Here is a 16,731-nt window from a genome sequence, read left to right as displayed (position 1 = left end):
TACAAACTTCTACTTCGGGGAAAGACACATCATTATGCAAACCATTATGCTAATCGGATGTGCAAACTGATTTCCCTCAAATTGAGATCCTTTTCCACCCCCAGGCATTCCCTTTGTCAAAGTGGAAACTCTTGTTTCCCACGAGAAGCTGCGCCCGCACTACATTTCCCAGAGGTCCGCGGGGCTGACGTCATCAGCTCGCGCGGCGTTTTGCTTGAAGTGCCGGCTCTGTAGCGGCGGCGGCAACATGGCGGACGTGCTGAGCGTCGGGGTAAACCTGGAGGCCTTTGCCCAGGCTATCAGTGCCATTCAGGCGCTGCGATCCAGCGTGAGCAGAGTGTTCGACTGCTTGAAGGATGGTATGCGGAACAAGGAGACGCTAGAGGGCCGAGAGAAGGCCTTCATTGCGCACTTCCAGGACAACTTGCATTCGGTCAACCGGGACCTTAAGTAGGTACCGACGGAGGGGCCGGGGTCAAGGACCTGCCCTGCTCCCACTGTGCTCCAACCCCGCGGGAGGGCTCCCAGTCAGTGTGTTCTCTCTTTTCCTTGCTCTCTCCGTTCTCTTGCTGCCTCTCCTAGTGTTTCCCAGCCCTCGGGGACACCTCCTCCCCCCAGCCCCGCTTTCCCGTCTCTGTTCTCGGCCTCCTACTCCCGGCTGCCTTCCACTTCTCTCGACCCCCTCTGGGCTCGTCCCACTCCGAAAGAGGAGGCGTGCTCTTGCCTGCAACTTCCACTTAGCGAAGCCCAGCAGGTTTCTTACCTGTAGGCTCTCTGGGCCCCGTCATGTGTGGTCAGACTGTACTGATAGTCCAGACAGCACCGGGTCAGCAGTGTTCCGGACCAGGGCCCTGGATCTGATTGGCCCAGGTCTCCGCTCCTCCACCTAGAATTTATCAGTTCCACCTCATGTCGCTCACAAACACGACAAAGCCGGCCTTGATCTGGCTTCCCCCCCTTTTCCCGCCCCCCCCAAGCCACCTGCTCAGTATTGTCACTTCACTCCCAGTGCTTTCCTTCAGTTCTTCTCAGTAGAGACCTGATCTCGAATCCGTTAACCAGTACAATCATTTATGCTTTAACCCGCCCCCGCTTCCCAGTTCTTATTTTGTGGTCTGTGAAGGGTCTGGATTGTACATTTCTTACTTCCAAGTCACCTTCTTTAATTCTACTTCATAAGTACTGTTACGGGAATCGAATAAGAGTGTTTGTGAAAGCGCAGCACGTGAAAGGCACTTCTTGATTGCCTAGATCCTTAATTTAATTTGCCTTTGCTTCCTTAGGAGAGTTGGTCCTACTTAGGACCGTTAGAATTTTAGGATTTTTGCTTTTATTTCTTAGAACAGACCTTGGTAGGGAAGGTATTTGGTGCGCTGTTCCTCTTATGGTTTTAGTGCTGGGGATGGAATTCAGGGCCTTGTGCCTTCCCAACCAGAGCTCTACCACTGAGCTACACCTTCGGCCCAATTATTTTTTCAACTTGGGTCTCCTTAGTAACCAAATGAAAAGAGGATGTAGGTGGTGGTGGCCGAATGATGGGATCCGTTTTCTCCCCTTAAATAGTTGCCGAAAGTCACTCATCCCTCCTCAGCTCCTACATCCACTTGCCTTCTGTGGGTTTAGTGCCAAGCACCAGTTAATACTTTGCCTGCGTGAGGGGCCACAGTGGTTATTTCCTCATTTGCATTGTCATTTTCACGCTGATTTGTCCCTCTTTTTGAGGTTCTGGCTGTCAGAACCCTTCATTATTTTAGAAACTTCAAAAATAATGACACTACCCCTTTGCCTTTTTCAGTCTTTGTACAGTAATGGCAAGATGGCTGGAGATTCCAGAAACAAATAGCATGAGATGCTTTTCAGAAAGAGTGAGGCTTTTGTTGGCAGTTGGTGACTGGCCCCTGAGAATGTGCCTCAGGAATGTGCTTTTGCTGTTGGCTCACTTTCCTGAGCTTCTCCAGAGTTTTCCTGCTAGACTGAAGTGTGTTTGTTTGACACAACCCTCTCCGTGGTGTCTTCCCATTCCATTTGTTTATTTTATCTCTTCTTTGTTTTGCTAAGTTTCACCATCTGTGAAGCATCATGTACAAAATCTATCTCTATGTGGATGATAAATAATCATCATTTATTCAGGTACTGGCTGTTCTGCCAAATGTAGTGATCTGCACGTATGTGGGTCTGAAAACCCTTCATGAGAGGCAGTGTTGTGCCACACTGTGAGATCCCAGAAAGTCTCCTCCCCTGCAGAGTCTAATTCGAGTTGTTAAATCCTGATTTTAGGAGTCTTACTGATTCTTGTACCCTTAACTTTTTTTTTTTCCTCCTTTGGAACAGCTCCAGGGAGTTTTAAATCAAGATTAAACTCCCAAGTGAAGATTTTTCTTAGTTTGTTCCTGGTCTTTTTTTACTGTTCACAAAATATTTCTTCTTAAGGCACTTCTGATGGGTACTTTGACGAGCACCCTTTGACTGGTGTGGTTGATTGGGTGGATTTCGAGTGGACTCAGGTTTATTTGCTGTGTTTTTCAGTGAGCTGGAGCGCCTGAGCAACTTGGTAGGCAAGCCGTCTGAGAACCACCCTCTGCACAACAGTGGGCTGTTAAGCCTGGACCCTGTACAGGACAAAACTCCTCTGTACAGTCAACTCCTGCAGGCGTATAAATGGTCCAACAAGGTAAGGGAGACGTCATGAATGGAGCGAACAGAACAAGAGCCAAATTTGCTTCTGTCCTGTAAATGTAGAAAGTGAGGGTCAGTTTTATTTCTTTTTAAATTCTTTATTATTATTATTATTTTGTCATACTGAGGATCAAACCCAGAGCCTGTGTATTGCCAGCCCAGCACTGTACCATTGAGTGACATCTTCAACCCCTTTCTTTTTTACTTTTGATTCAGCATAGAGTTATATAGGTTTGGAATTTTTAAGACTATCCCTGTAAGCTATTTTGTGGTCCTTTGGAGTCTTTCAGGATTAATAATGATACACAGGGAATTACATTTCAAAAAGAGTTTTAAGTCAGGTGTATTTAATCTGGAGTCTGGGGTTTGGGAGCAGCTTTTGTGAACTTCTTGATGTTATCTGCAGTATGTTGGCACGTACATTTTTGTCTGAGGAAAGTGTCCTGCCTTCATCAGATTTTCAGAGGTGTTCATGACTCCTGGGAGGTTAAGGACTGATGGTCTGGATGTTCAGTCATTCACATTGTTTGCTCTTTTATTATCTTTCTCCAGTAATGGAAGAACATCACTGAAAGGCAGTCTGTTAGGTGCTCTTAGACCCATCTGAGGTAGGGTCCTCCTAACGTGCTCCCCAGAATTGGATGTTCATGGTTTTCTACAGCTGGCAGCCCTATGGTTTAGACCTTAGGAAGGCTAGAAAAGCAAAGCTGAACTCATCTACAAAAAACAGGAACAATTAGATTCATTAAGCCTAGAAACAGTTTGTTTTCTGATGTGTTCCTTTTGTTTATTAGCTGTGTGTGGTTGTATGCATATTTTCCTGTTTATAGGGCACTGGAAAAAACTTTAGGAACTTTTTTTTTTTGGTGCTGGGGATCAAACTCGGGACCTTGGCACTTGCAAGGCAGGCAGCGGCAACACTGAGCTAAATCCCCAGCTCTTTTAGGAACAATTTTGAAAGCATTTCTCATTATTCTTTTAGCTCCCTGGAGATAATTGTTCTTCCGGTTATTGGCTGTGAACTGCTCTGCCGCCTTCATTATGCATCACCTTTTCCACTTGTCTCTGGTCTTTTTCTCCTTGGGTCCTGGATAACTGATGAGCTGTTACAGTTTTTCTGGTGTGCAGAGATATTTATTTGAATTTCTCTGGGATATTTTGGTAATCTTTGGTTTGAAGGAGAACCCTGGAAGCTGATCCAATTGAGAAAGAGGATGATTTGTCATGAGATACTAAAGAAAGAACTTGAACCTTAAATATGTACAGTGAGCCTGAAAGCCTTTCTGCTAAACTTGCGGCTGCCTGTGATGGAAACTCAGTTTGGTTAGTAGAGTAAGTCTGGGAGATTGGAAGAGACTTCATTGGGACAAAGAACTAAACTGTTCAGGGAGTTTCTGGTGTGAGGCTCAGCTCATGAGGATCATGGTGCACAGGTGATGTATCAGAAGTCTTTTCTCTCTTGAAGCCTGCTTTCTGTTCTGATATTTTCCAAGTGTTGGAAAAGATGCCTCGCAATTGGCATCTGCCTGGAGGTCTCCTAATGTCTGTGTCAGACTCTGAAATATGACTGTGACCTTACTCAGTAGATGTCCCCAGAGATGGGTCATTGACTCCTTGGGTGACATTCCTAGCTCAGTTCATCTGAAGCACAAGCAGTGTTGCCCCTTGGAGTTGGAGGGGCAGTTCCCAAAAGCAGGCTGGCTGGATACGTCAGCTTTTCGTTATTATAACAGGCAACCTGCATAGGCTAACTATATAAAGAAAAGAAGGTTGGTTGGTTGGTTATTTATTTATTTATTATTTAGGTACTGGTGATCAAACTCAGGTCCTTGCGCTTGCGAGGCAGTTGCCAGAACCGCTGAGCTAAATCCCCGGCCCGAAAAGAAGGTTATATAACTCACAGTTTTGGAGGTTCTAGAGCCAGTCTGCACACATATAGTAATAAAAAAGCAGAGGGGATGGGGAGGGAGGGAGAGTAGGCTACCTGGTGTGTAGATAGAATCCAGTCTTTAGGTACATGGTGTGACTTATTTCTGGTTGGGCTCCTTGTAGAAAGTCTTGCTGTTTGGTGCTGGGACAAGAAAACCGTATTGATAAGTCATGTCGGTAAAGTTGTTCTTGAAAAGGCTAGAGTGACAAGGACTTCAGTGGTGGGAATAGGTAGGCCGATCCCAAATCTATAAGTGACTGATGTTACATTGCAGTGATTTTGAATGAAACTTCTTGCCTTGGAGATGCCACAGGTGAATAGCCTGTGTGAAAATATATGCGTATATATCCCGTGTGTGAGCTTGTTGGCTTGTCCCCAGCCTGGGGAGGTGAAGCGTCTGCAAAGTGACTGTGTGCTTTCATTCCCTGGTGCCCCAGCAGAAGAGGACAGTCGAGATTCACCTTCTTGGGTTAGAGCCAAACAGACTAAGGCCCAGTGAACTGACCTCGTTGCAGCTCCCCAGCTGGACTACAGTTTGAGTTTCCTGACTTATTTCCTGACTCATTGTTTTTTCCCCTAAAACTTGATGCTTAGTTCAGTTTTGCTTAAGGTTTTCAACTTCAGAGAACATTTTTTTCTCCTTTTGGTTGCATCCTAGAAATAATTCATAGTATATTTCATTTATACATTTTATTCATTTCATCTGTATGCATGTTTTGGTGTTTGTCATGCACAAAGGATAGAGTTGGTAAATACACAGTACACGGTTCCTCAACTCTTGCTCTTTCCAGGGTGGACATCACTAATCAAGTGTTGCATTCTTTCCTGCTGAGACTGTGTGTTATCAGCTCACAGGCCTTGCAACTCTGTTCAGGGGCGAGGCAGCCGTCGGCAGTTGCTCAGAGCAGAGTGGCAGGGTAAAGGTGTTTATCATCTGTTATGGTAGTTGATGACCCATGTGACCATGACTTATTTATACCTGACCCAACTCTGGGAACGATCTGAGGCAGATAGTAAGAATCCCTAAAACCCAGAAAGAAAAGAGGGGAAGCAGGGTAAGGATGCCTTACGTACATTTCTGTAATAAACTCAAGAAGTAGCCTCCAGAAATAAGCCAGTTTTCTAATTTCCAGCTGGTGACATGGAAGAAGCAAAACAATTAATTATATGTGTTTATCTTCTTCTCCTATAAATGAAAAGAGCTTTTTTGTTGCCGGAGCTTTCACCATTCATCATTTCACCCTCACAGAATTTAAACCCCCGAGTGCATTAATATGTTAAGTGAAGTTGGGGGTGACTTGCTAATGTTGGCGCTCCGTGCTATTGGCTAGGAATTGAAGGAAGTGTGGGAAGGGCTGTGACGCTGCCCATCATGTGGTGAACTTTCCATTCCATCAGCTGTTGGCCGTGGAAGAGTCTCGTGTGTGCCTAATGACTGGCTGTTTTCTTCAGGGGATTTTTGTAATTTTTATAAAGCCAGTTGGCATATTAACTACATGGTAGTTGGCATAATTGTTAGAATAACACATTTAAAATTAATCTAACTTATTGAAATGATATCAAATTGCTGTGAGCAGCACTTTTCCCATGCTGAACTGGGGAAAGAATTTCGCTTTTAACTATCAGGCACCTATAGGAAATTGTTCTGTGGAAAAACGACAAGCTCTTTTGACTAGAACAAAAAATAATTGGCATCAGTGCCGCCCTTGCTGTGAAGTAGTCAGTGTAGACTTTACACACTTACCATGTTGAGATGCTGCAAGTTAGACTGAAGTTATCCCGTAGGTCGCTCTCCAAGGTTTCCAGCATCCTGTCACCAAGCTTTCAGTTTCAGCTTTGACTTTGCTCGTTTGTCTGTGGCAGAAAACTACTTATGGAGGGTTGGTCCCAGGAGGCTCCTCCTCTCCAGGAAGCCAGAATACATAGATACTTGCATCCCTTATATAAAATGGTAAGTCGACATATAACTCACACACCTCCTCCTTTATTCTTTTCTTTTTGAGGTGGGGTCTTGAACTCATGAGATCAAGTGATCCTCCTGCCTCAGCCTCCTGAGGAGCTGGGACTACAGGTGTCGCCACATGCCCAGCATCTCCTGTATACTTTACCTCACCTCTGCCTGACTTCTAACCTCTAATGAAATGTATGTGCTGTGTGAGTGGTCATTGCTCAGGATCATTTTTGGAATAATGGCAATGGAAAAGTCCTGCGCCTTTTTAGTGCAGATGCATTATTTTCGGTCAGCGGTTGGTTGAGTCTGAGGATGTGTGACTGTGTTTCCCTGGAAGAGCAGACCGGCGCTGCACCTCTCCCCGGAGATAGCTGAAAGAGCTAGGACTCCGCAGATGTCGCTTTGTGTTAGGGTTGGAAAATGGGACCCAAGCAAAGTACCTTTTTGCTCCTTTTTAAAAAAAAAACATGCTTGGGGAAAGAGCAGCTTTTGATTCCAGAGTATTCACTTGAGAGTCTGAAGACGTTTTCCTCCACTCAACCCTCCTGAGCTGATCCCTGAATCTCCTGACTGCATGGCTTAGGTTACCGAGAAGTTGATCTCCCACATCCACCCTCGAAGGCACTTTACTTTTGCATCCTAGAGTTGGCAGGGTTGGGGTTGTTTTCTGAGCAGTGCCGAGACTTTCCTGCAGGGACCTTGTCCTCGTGTAAGGGTAAACCTTAAATCTCAGAGGAGACCTACTGTGACCTCTTGTTCCTTGCCAGGAGTCCCAGTGCGTGCGTGGTACACTGTAAGCATGCAATTAAAACTCACTGAATGAATGAAGAATAAATAAAAGCTTTTTGTGTTGAATTTTTAATTTATAACCCTTTTGTACTTTGCTTGTTTGTATCTTTGATGAAGTGCGATAAGGGCCTTTCCATTTTCAGCCATTACTGAGAAATCTAGTTGTGCTGTTCATAGATGAGAGAAACTTCTGAGATCTTGTGCTGGGGCCAGGGCAGGGCTCCAGGAGGTGATCTGGAAGGCCAGGGTGAGGTCTGCTGGTGACCTGATGAGCAGCTCGGAGGGCTGAGGTTGGCAGTGTCAGCTCTGTTGCCCGTAAGCCGCTGTGCTGTGTCAGTGGCCACTCTTAGGAGGGGATGGGACCTGGGAGAAGCCTCTCGGAGTTGACTGAGTCAGGCTAATTGAGCCGGTGCACCTGATGCCAGTTGTTCTGGGGCAGCTGGCGCATTGTCAGTGTGGGAAAAGAGTTGGGGAAGAGTAGTGTCAGAGTCACTTTGTGGGTTCTCATGAACTCGTTTCTGTTTTCTCTGCCACCAGACCCATCTCTGATGCATCCTTCTTCTTTTTTGTGTGTGTGTTTTTTTGTTTTTGTTTTTGTTTTTTTTTTGAGACAGGGTCTCACTATGTAGTTGAGACTGACCTGGAACTCACTATGTAGCCCAGGCTGGTCTCGAACTCTCAGTGATCCTCCTGCCTCAGCCTCCCGAGTGAGTGCTGGGATCACAGGCGTGGGTGCACCACACCTGGCTAAGATGCATCCTTCTCTCTGCATAGCTGATACAAGCCAGGGAACACAGACTCATTCTGAATATGACAGGAAAGAAAGGGGCTTTATAGCTCCCCAAAACTTAATTACCATGACTTTCAGGGGCACTGCTCTGGATTGTGCTCATTGCAAAGCTGCCAGACATTCTGTTTTCACAGGCGCTCCTTGTCCTGAATCTCATTTCTTAGCACCCACTCACTCAGGTGAACTTGCTAGCCTGGTGGGTTTGACTATAGCATTGGCTGTTCTGGTTAACCTTGAATCTGGCATCCTCCCGTTTCCACCTACCGGCAAAGCTGGATTCCGTGGGAGCCTTTACAAAAAGAACAAAGTACTACAACCAAACAGCAAAATAAAACCCGCCTCCTGGACTTCTAGACACTGTAGCATCAGAAACATAAAGGCTTGCGTGTACATTCTGGTGTCAGTCTACCCAAGCTCTCGTCCAGCCCTGCATTTACGCTATGCCTTGAGAAAGTCAGAAAATTCTTTTTGAGAATCAGTAAAATAAGGATAATATTAGTATCTGTATCATTGGGTTGTAGTGAAGACAAAGTTGGATTATGAGGGACTGGGATCATAGCTTAATGGTTGAGCACCTGCTTAGCATTTGCGAGGCTCTGGGTTCGATCCCCATCATCACCAAGGGGAAAAAAAAGCCTTAAGCTGACTCACACAGTCAGGGCTGAATAATTGGCGGTTATGATTACCAGGTGCAGTGGCAACATTGCTTCGTGGTTAGGAGCCTGGGCTCCAGAGCTAGACGGCCTGGGCTCGTAGCCTAGCGCCTCTGCCTCATGGCTTCGAGGCTGACCTGGGAGTCTCCGTTCCTGACCTCTAAGACGGGGACAGTTCAGAAGGCTGTGAGGACGAAAGGAAATAACCAAGTAGAGCACATTTCCGGCGCAGAACATGTACTCACTAGGGGCTGAAGTGTTTTCAGAGGAATGGAGCCTTAGTACAGGCTCCTGGGCTGCTCTGGCTTTTCCTCCGGGCACTTCTGCTCCATCTCAAGGCCTCCCACCTAGGACTTGGGTGTGTTCTTCTGAAGTTCCAGATCCCCGCACCTCTTCTCCCCAAGGAGGCCTGGCATGAATGCCAGCATTTCACACAGGAGGGTGAACTGGTGAGGGGTTGGGTATTGAGAAACCACAGGAGGCCGGAGAGGCCTTGGCAGGCGGTGGGGATGAGTGAGAGGGGCCAGCGTGTGTCCAGACAGGAGGGCTCTTCCCGCGTCACCTTTGCCCAGAGCTCGGAGTCCCGATCAGTTCTGTAGTCCTAGTTCCTGGTGGGAAAATGTGAGGCTGCTTGGGATTTTTAGCATTGTTTCTTAGGAAAAGGTTTGAACTTAAAAGCAGTTTAAAAATAAACATTGGGCTGGGTCCAGTGTCATTTGGTGCCTGTTACCAGCAGGGCTGTAGAGTCAGAGCGGGGTTCTGTCCCCACCCTGCAGCAGTGTTATGATGGGGCGAGGTGCCGCGCTGCCTGCGCCTCTGTGCCCAGCAGTCGCGGGTGGATAGTGGCAGTGTGTCGTGTGCAGCCGTGCAGAGACCACAGCCACCTGGACCAGCTGGGGTGTGGCTGATGGCAGAGGTGTTAGGGTTCTCATGCAGGCATGGCGTACACAGGTGCTGCCTGGAGGGTGCCTGACAGCTCTGTTTAGCCCTGGCTGCCCCATGTGTGTCTGTGCCATCTCGTGCCAGGGCCTCTCCCTTGGGTTCTGGCGTCTTGGGCAGGCTCAGACCTCTTGGGGCCCTGTCAGCTCTGACTTGGATAGGTCTGGTGACGTTACTGATGTGTCTCCACGGGTATGCAAATGAGCTCCATCTGGGGACTGGGCAGGAGTCTGTCCCTCACCCCTCTCGCTCAGGAATGTCCCCAAAGTACCCAGAGCCGGCTAGTGCTCCAGAGCAGGGTGGCAGCCCTTAGCACCTTGGTGGAAAATTCCCTGGCAGAGGTCTCCAAGCAGCAGTGGCCTCTTCAATGCACCAAGTGCAAATGTGAATGGAAATTAAGTGCTGCCCCTGTAATTGAAATGATTTCTCTCCCAAGGCTCCGGGGCCAGTTCCACATCTTGACTTACTTGTTTGTTGTGATTTGTGAGAAGTGTCCCGTTGTTGCTGGAGTCAGGCTTGTGACCCCTGCATTTCTTTTCTGCAGGAGAGGACGGGGACACTGTCCCACTGCAGCTCAGGCCTGGCCTGCACAAGGCCCTCTGCTGTCCCTGTTCATTTCCATTCCCTGCCCGGCGCTCTCGCATTATCCCTCTCTGGACGAGGTCTGTGTGGCTTGTCTGGAACCTTCTATAGATTGTAGCCACAGCCTCCCGAGGGGACGTTCTTCTCCTGAAAGGTACTAGCAAGGAAGTCGTCCCATGTCGTTTTTCTTAGTGCCAGTTACACACGGCTGGCAGAAGGAAGCCTGCCGTCGCGCCCTGCCGAGACTCGTTGCTCTCCCTCCCATTGCCTCGTGCTCTCCTCTCCACGATGGTTCGGGCGCTCACTGGTAGTGTTTCCGTCTCACTGCTGCACCTTCTCTGGACCATCACATGTGTTCTGCAGCTTCACTTGTCCCCGGACACCTGTCCGAGGACATTCTGGGCCTCTTGGAGGGAATGTCCTGGCCACACCAGACTTGCTCCTCTTGGGGTACCCACCCAGCCACGTGCCCAGACCCTGTGTCCCCATGGCCACCCGTCGTTCCACTTCTTCACAGCCATCAGCCTTCCCCCACCTAGACTGTCGGTGCCTGAGCCCAAGCCCCCACGACTGCTTGGGGTGATGCTTGGTCTCCCTTGGGTCTCTCTACCCTCTCTAATCTAGTTTCCCCCCTGCTGCTCACCAGGGAGCTTCCTAAAGCAGACTTCTGCGTTGTTTGCTCCGGTGATGCCCCTGTTCCATTTTCCTCTCAGAACGTGCGTCTCAGCAGCCAGTCCAGATTCTCCAGCCTCGGCATCCTCATGTGTGGCGGCTCTTAGGGTGGTGCGCGCAGTGCCCTGATGCTGCCTATCTCCCACCTGCAATCCTCGCCATCCTGCCATAGCCGGGCCCTCGTTTGCTTTTCTGCTCTCTCCTGCCCTCCTTCCTTCCCGAGGAGACAAAGCAAAACTTCGTTAAGGAAATTTCAAGTGTACCCAGAAAGAATGACATAATGAACCTCTGCATACCCAGCTTCAACATTTGGAAACATTTTGCCAGTGTTAGGTCGTTTGTTTCCATCCCTCTGTCTTCATGCTTTCTTCCTGGACGGCTACTGAGGATGAGTATTTTCAAGTAAATCCTGGACCCGGTGTGACTTGGCCTGCAAATGCTCCCCTCCCCTTTCCTTGCTGTTCTGCCAGCTCTGTCCTGCAGATGAATGCTGTTCCCCAAGGGGCTGTGATCCTTTTCCTCGCAGGCTCTTCCCACATGCTCTTGCATCTCATTTGTGTGAAAGACCCTTAGTCATTTCGGGCTCAGCTTAGTTGCTGCCTCCTCCAGAAGCCTTCTGAGGTGAACCCACATTTGAGTTTGCCCCTGTTGCTTTCGTCCCACGAGCCATTTCCTCCTCATGGTAGGCCGGAGACTCAGGCAAGTTCCCCAACACCTCCAGGCCTCAGACAGCTGAGCCATCAAGTGGGCACAGGACCTGTTTCCCAGGGTGACTGAGTGCCTAACAAATACAGAGAGTGTGTAGTTCAGGGCAGGGCGCACAGTGGTAATTGCTGCTGTCAGCTGCTTCTGTGCGTGCAGTGAAGCGGTGTGTGGACTGAGCTACCCTGACGCTCCCGAACCTCTTCCTCTTTCCCTTTAGATTGTCTGTGTTTTCTTACTTCTGCACCTGCTTTCGTTTGCGTCTCCTCGACCTTTTTCAGGTGTCATGTGGAGCTTGTTAGGTGTTGAGAGTGGAGAGGGAGGAGGTGTGGTGAGTGCCAAGAGGCTTTGTCCTCGGTGCCCTGGCGGCCATTCCCTGCACACAGGGCTCCTCCGCGCTGGGCCGGGACTCCTGCCCGATGCAGAGCAGGAGAGGCTGGGCCAGCCATTTTGCCTCCTGTTCCCTCACTGTCCTTTGGCTTCTGGAATTCGTGCTCTGCCCTCCCCCGGTGTGGGCATTCCCGTACCGAGCCGCTCACCTGTCCTGGAGGCTCAGCTTGGTGCACTCCTGGGGCTTGGGGGGCTCGTGCTGGGCCCAGTCCCTGCTGGATCGGGGCTGTGGCGGCTTCTGCTTTTCCTTGCTGACTTGACAGAGTGGGTGCAACTCCCCAAGACCCCTGCTTGGCCCTGGTAGCTTCTGCCATTCAGACTTGTTCTGTGCACCCCCTCTGCTTTGTCATATTGCCAGGCTTATGTGAACCCTGTGGAGTGAGCGCTGTCTGAGGTCTCCTGCAGCCTCATTTGTGGCCTTGCTAAGGACCCTGGAGTGCCTGTGCGCTGCTGCCCGCCCCCTCTCTGCCTGGATCCCTAGCACTTGGGTGAAGGCCAGACAGAGCTGATCGCAACTGTTTTTGTCCAGCAGCCTCTGGGTGGCTGCGCTGACCGCACAGTGTCATGTATTTCTCCTGGGTGGGGACTGTGGTGTCACCTTTGGATGACTAGTGTCCTGGAACTAGTAATTGAGCACCACCCTGCTGTATTTCAGATTAACCTCCCGGGGCTGTACCTCCTTGGCTGAGCATCAGCTCTCAGGGGACCTCAGGGATCAGATGGTCATTGTACCTCCCTTTGTAGAGGGTGACTTGTCCAGGGTCATGATGCAACTTGCAGTGTCTTAGTAGCTTGAAAAGGGGACACCAGCTGGATGTTTAGAAGAGCACATCTCTCTGGGTGTTCAGCCTTTCCTCAGGGATGACCCCTGTCCATCCACGTGACACAGCAAAGGGGCCATCAGGGACAGGTGTGATCTGCTGACAGCCAGCTTTGGACCACCTGAGGCTGGGATGTGGCCCCGGGGAGTCACGAGTCACCTTGACCCTCAGGAGCAGAACAGGCTCGTAGAGGCAGGTGCCCTGGATTTAAGCTCCAGAAGGGGTCAGTGACTGGCAACTTGCTGGGCGTCTCACAAAAGAAGAAAGGACTATCTAGAAGCCCCCAGCTGCCTTCACTGGCCTGAGAGGCTGTGTCAAGATAGGTGCTCTCCCTCCTTTGTCCTGCTTTTAAACAGGGATTGTGCTTAGTCCTCTATTGGGCTCATGAGCTACCAGTCTTTCCCCATGTGCACATCCTCTGTGTTTTAGGGTTAGGGAGCAGCATTCTGCCATCGGCTATTTTCAGTTAGTAGGCTTCTGATTATTGATCACCTGTCAATAGTGGCCACCCCTGAGCACTTCAGACTGAGCTTGCTCCTGGATGCCTCTGCACATGTGAGAGTGTGCAGTCTTGAGTGTGAGTGCATCCCACGGGAGAAAACAATGCACTTGTAAGAAGCTCAGTGACAAGCATTTCCCAACTCCGCTCTCAAGCGGCGTGCCTTTTGCTAGCCATCCATGCAGTGTGTCTTATTGGATAATACCTACTGTGTACAACACCGACCGTGTGCACAAAGTGTTCCAGCCCTTAAGCAATTGTGTCTTGCTGTCTGGCCATCTTAAATATCATCCCATTTTTATAGCTTACTGCATTTTAATTCTGCCACATGCTTAATGCAAATGCATATTTCTTGCTAGTGATAGAAAGTGTTCTGGTTTATTGCCCTTGGCATGTCACTAATTTGCCCTTATTCTGTTTCAACCTAAGGTTGTGCTTGTTTTAAGTAAGGAGTCCCCATTGATTTCAGGACTTATAATTGTGTCCAGGGGGAAAAATAATCACTTGATCAGCTTTAGGATACTCACTTCTTTGCTGCTGTCAACCTCAGACCTTGACCTGGTTGGTCTGTTTTGTCATAAAAAGACGTTCTTCGTTTTCTTTGCACTATGGATTGGTGACTCTGCAGGAGAGGCTGTTCCATGTTTGTTATTCCCTGCACAGTAGCCCTGCTTGGACCCCCGGCGGATACCTGAGGCCCTGGGTGGTGCAATTAACCCTGGAAGTTAATTCCTTATAAGCACTCACTTTGCACTGTGGTTCTATCTTGCATTTTGAGGTACAGCAGCAGAACTAGCATATATTTCTCTTTCCTTCTGCATACTTTTATAAACAGAAGACTTGTTCTTATGGTAGACCTTAGCAACTTCAGCATATGGCTTTTTCCTTACCGTACTAAGCTGAGAACTTTTACCTTCTTATTTAAAGGAAGCACTTTTTTGTCTGAATTGTCAACATCACTACTCTTGTGCTTTGGTCCATTATTAAGTAAAATAAGGTTCGTATGAAATGTGACAGTTGATCTGATCACCAGGGCAGGTGCTAGGTGGTGTGTGGGCAGGTAGAGGATACAGTGTGGATCCTTGGCAAGGGGAGCGATTTCCGTCATGGGTGGAATGGAGTGGGATCTCTTCAGATTTTATCTCCTCAGAATAGGGTGCAGTTTAAAACTGGAGAGTTGTTTACTTTTGGAATTTTCTACTTACTGTCTCCAGACTGCTGTTAACAGCAAGTAACTTAGTCTGGAAAACTAAACCATGGAAGAGGGGGGTGACTACATTTTCACTTATTTAAGTTATTTAAGTTTCTGGAAGATCCCTGAGCTCAGAGGATGGTTCTGCTGATGTGTGGGGTTGGCCCCGTGCACCTGCTTCAGTTCCTCATCCGTGGCTGACTTGTATGCATCCCGAAGGCGTTGCTGTCTGTTTGCTGGGCTGCCCATCCGGTGCTTCATCTGGTTACCCAGTCATAGTGAGCGTGGTCTTCCTTACTGTCTAACTGCACGTTCCATAATTTACTATGTTTTCTTGAACTCACCGAATTGATTGAAAATAGTGCATCGTCTCTGGTGTTTGTGATGAGAATTAGCCACCTGAGTTCCAAGATAGACTGATTCTTGGCTTCTCAGTGAGCACTTAAACTGGTGCAGTGAACACCGGAGAGCTTTGTTCTGCCTGCTGTGGAGGCTTCCAGGTTCCCCTGCTCACTGGCAGGTGGGCTGGAGGACACCTCATTTGTGGGGTCATTGTGGCTAGCACAGAGGGGCACATGGTAGGCACTCAGTAGGCCTTCCCTTCCCTTTCCTCACCCTGAGCTTCCTTTACCTGTGCCCCTACCCCCTTGGCTTCAACCACTGGAGACATTCCTGTGTATCTAGATTACTTCCCAGCTGGATTTGGATAGCAAAAATGCTAGCTCTTCCTGCCTTTAAAATGTTCAAACAAACAAACCCTGCACAGGTTATGGAGGCCACCACTCTTCTGTCCCTTGTTTTTCCAGTTTCACACAGAGCAATCCATGTTAATTTTAATTGCTTGGATGCGCTCAGACATTGAGATTGTAATGCATTTTCACAGCGGCTCAGACAGTGTAACCACATTATCCTGCTGGCAGTTCGTTGGGATCTTTGGCCAAAACACTGTACTTGGGGACCTCAGCTTATAAAGCCGGAACATAGTAATTTCCTAGCAAGACGTCTTGTGGGGAATGGTGCTTTTTCTGTTGAGACTTCCTCTGAATAGTGGTGTTCTTCTCTGACACATAGTGATGGGCATGGATTGCTTTCGAGGAAGGTTTTCAGAGCTCCTGGTTGGCAGAGGTGGCCAGGGGAAGTTGCCAAGTGGAAAGGGGCTCTTGCAGGCTTCCCCTTTGCTTGGATCCTAGAGGGATGTTAGTGCTCCCTGCAGCTTGGTGTGGTCTGCAGGGCACTTCCCTCCGTGGACGCCTGCCTGCTGCCCAGTAATAACAGCCAGCATTTGCTGTAAATGAGTGAGCAGCACTTCTGGCTGGGACGTTTGTGTCAGCCCCCTCACCAGCCTGTCGTACCCTGGCCAGTCTTCTCCTCACAGAGCGTCCGTGTGACATTCAGAAATGCAAATTTGGCCAGTACCTCACATGCTAAAGTATATTGATGGCCCCTCCCTCCCCGTCCCCATGCCTAAGACTGGGACGGACTCCGTAAAGCACTTGTAGCAGTCTGGGCTGGTCTCGTGGTGCCCCAGCTGGGCCCCTGGTCACCTTGACAGAGTTGTTGCCCTGCTTAAATGGGCATCTGTCCCCCACCCTTGGCAGTTATGTCCCTATCTGTGCATACTTAGTTACAGTCACACGCTCTGGGGAGCCTTCTCAGACCCCCACACTGGGCGATCTCCCTTGTGCTCACATGGGCGGCTTCAGTCCCCACTGCCTGCATCATGGCCGAGTCACGCTGAGCCAGAAGCACAGTGCTGCACTGGGGGCAGAGGCCATGCCAGCCTGCTCGGCATCAGGCAGCCCAGCACTTGGAGTTAAATAAGTAGCTTCATTGTCCTCACAGTCAGCGGTGTGTTTCTGAGAGGAGCCAGTGGAAGTGGGGCCGGGATTCCAGGTTCTGCTTGGTGCAGGTTGCGGGGAGATGGCTGTTAACCAGAGCGTGCAGCTGTGGCGGGAGGCCTGTCTTTGCTTGCTGCATTCTGCTCACAGCCTGACTCACTGAAGGGTAATGCATGTAAAGGTGTTTTTGTTTTTTGTTTTAACTAGTTTGGGGATACAAACAGAAGGCAAATTATCTTGATTATTTTGAGGCCGATAGGAAAAGGGCAGAGAAAGGAGAGAGGGAAAGTTACACAAGTGCCTCAGA

General features: G+C 49.1%; 1 protein-coding gene across 2 annotated transcripts in view; it reads left to right on the top strand.

Annotated features, from left to right (window-relative positions):
- The first annotated feature begins 212 nt into the window (after nt 1-212).
- Med27 (mediator complex subunit 27) overlaps nt 213-16,731 on the top strand; it is a 173,172-nt gene continuing 156,653 nt past the window's right edge. For both annotated transcript variants that reach the window (XM_010627394.1, XM_010627392.1), the window contains exons 1-2: nt 213-450; nt 2,527-2,671. In XM_010627394.1, the coding sequence (XP_010625696.1) occupies nt 248-450; nt 2,527-2,671 (348 nt within the window). In that variant the 5' untranslated portion in view covers nt 213-247. The remainder of the gene's footprint in view (nt 451-2,526; nt 2,672-16,731) is intronic.

Source organism: Fukomys damarensis, unplaced genomic scaffold (assembly GCF_012274545.1).
Source record: "Fukomys damarensis isolate Sample0158 unplaced genomic scaffold, DMR_v1.0_HiC HiC_scaffold_36, whole genome shotgun sequence".
NCBI lineage: Eukaryota > Metazoa > Chordata > Mammalia > Rodentia > Bathyergidae > Fukomys > Fukomys damarensis.
Note: the sequence above shows the minus strand (reverse complement) of the source record. Positions and strands in the feature narration are given on the sequence as shown.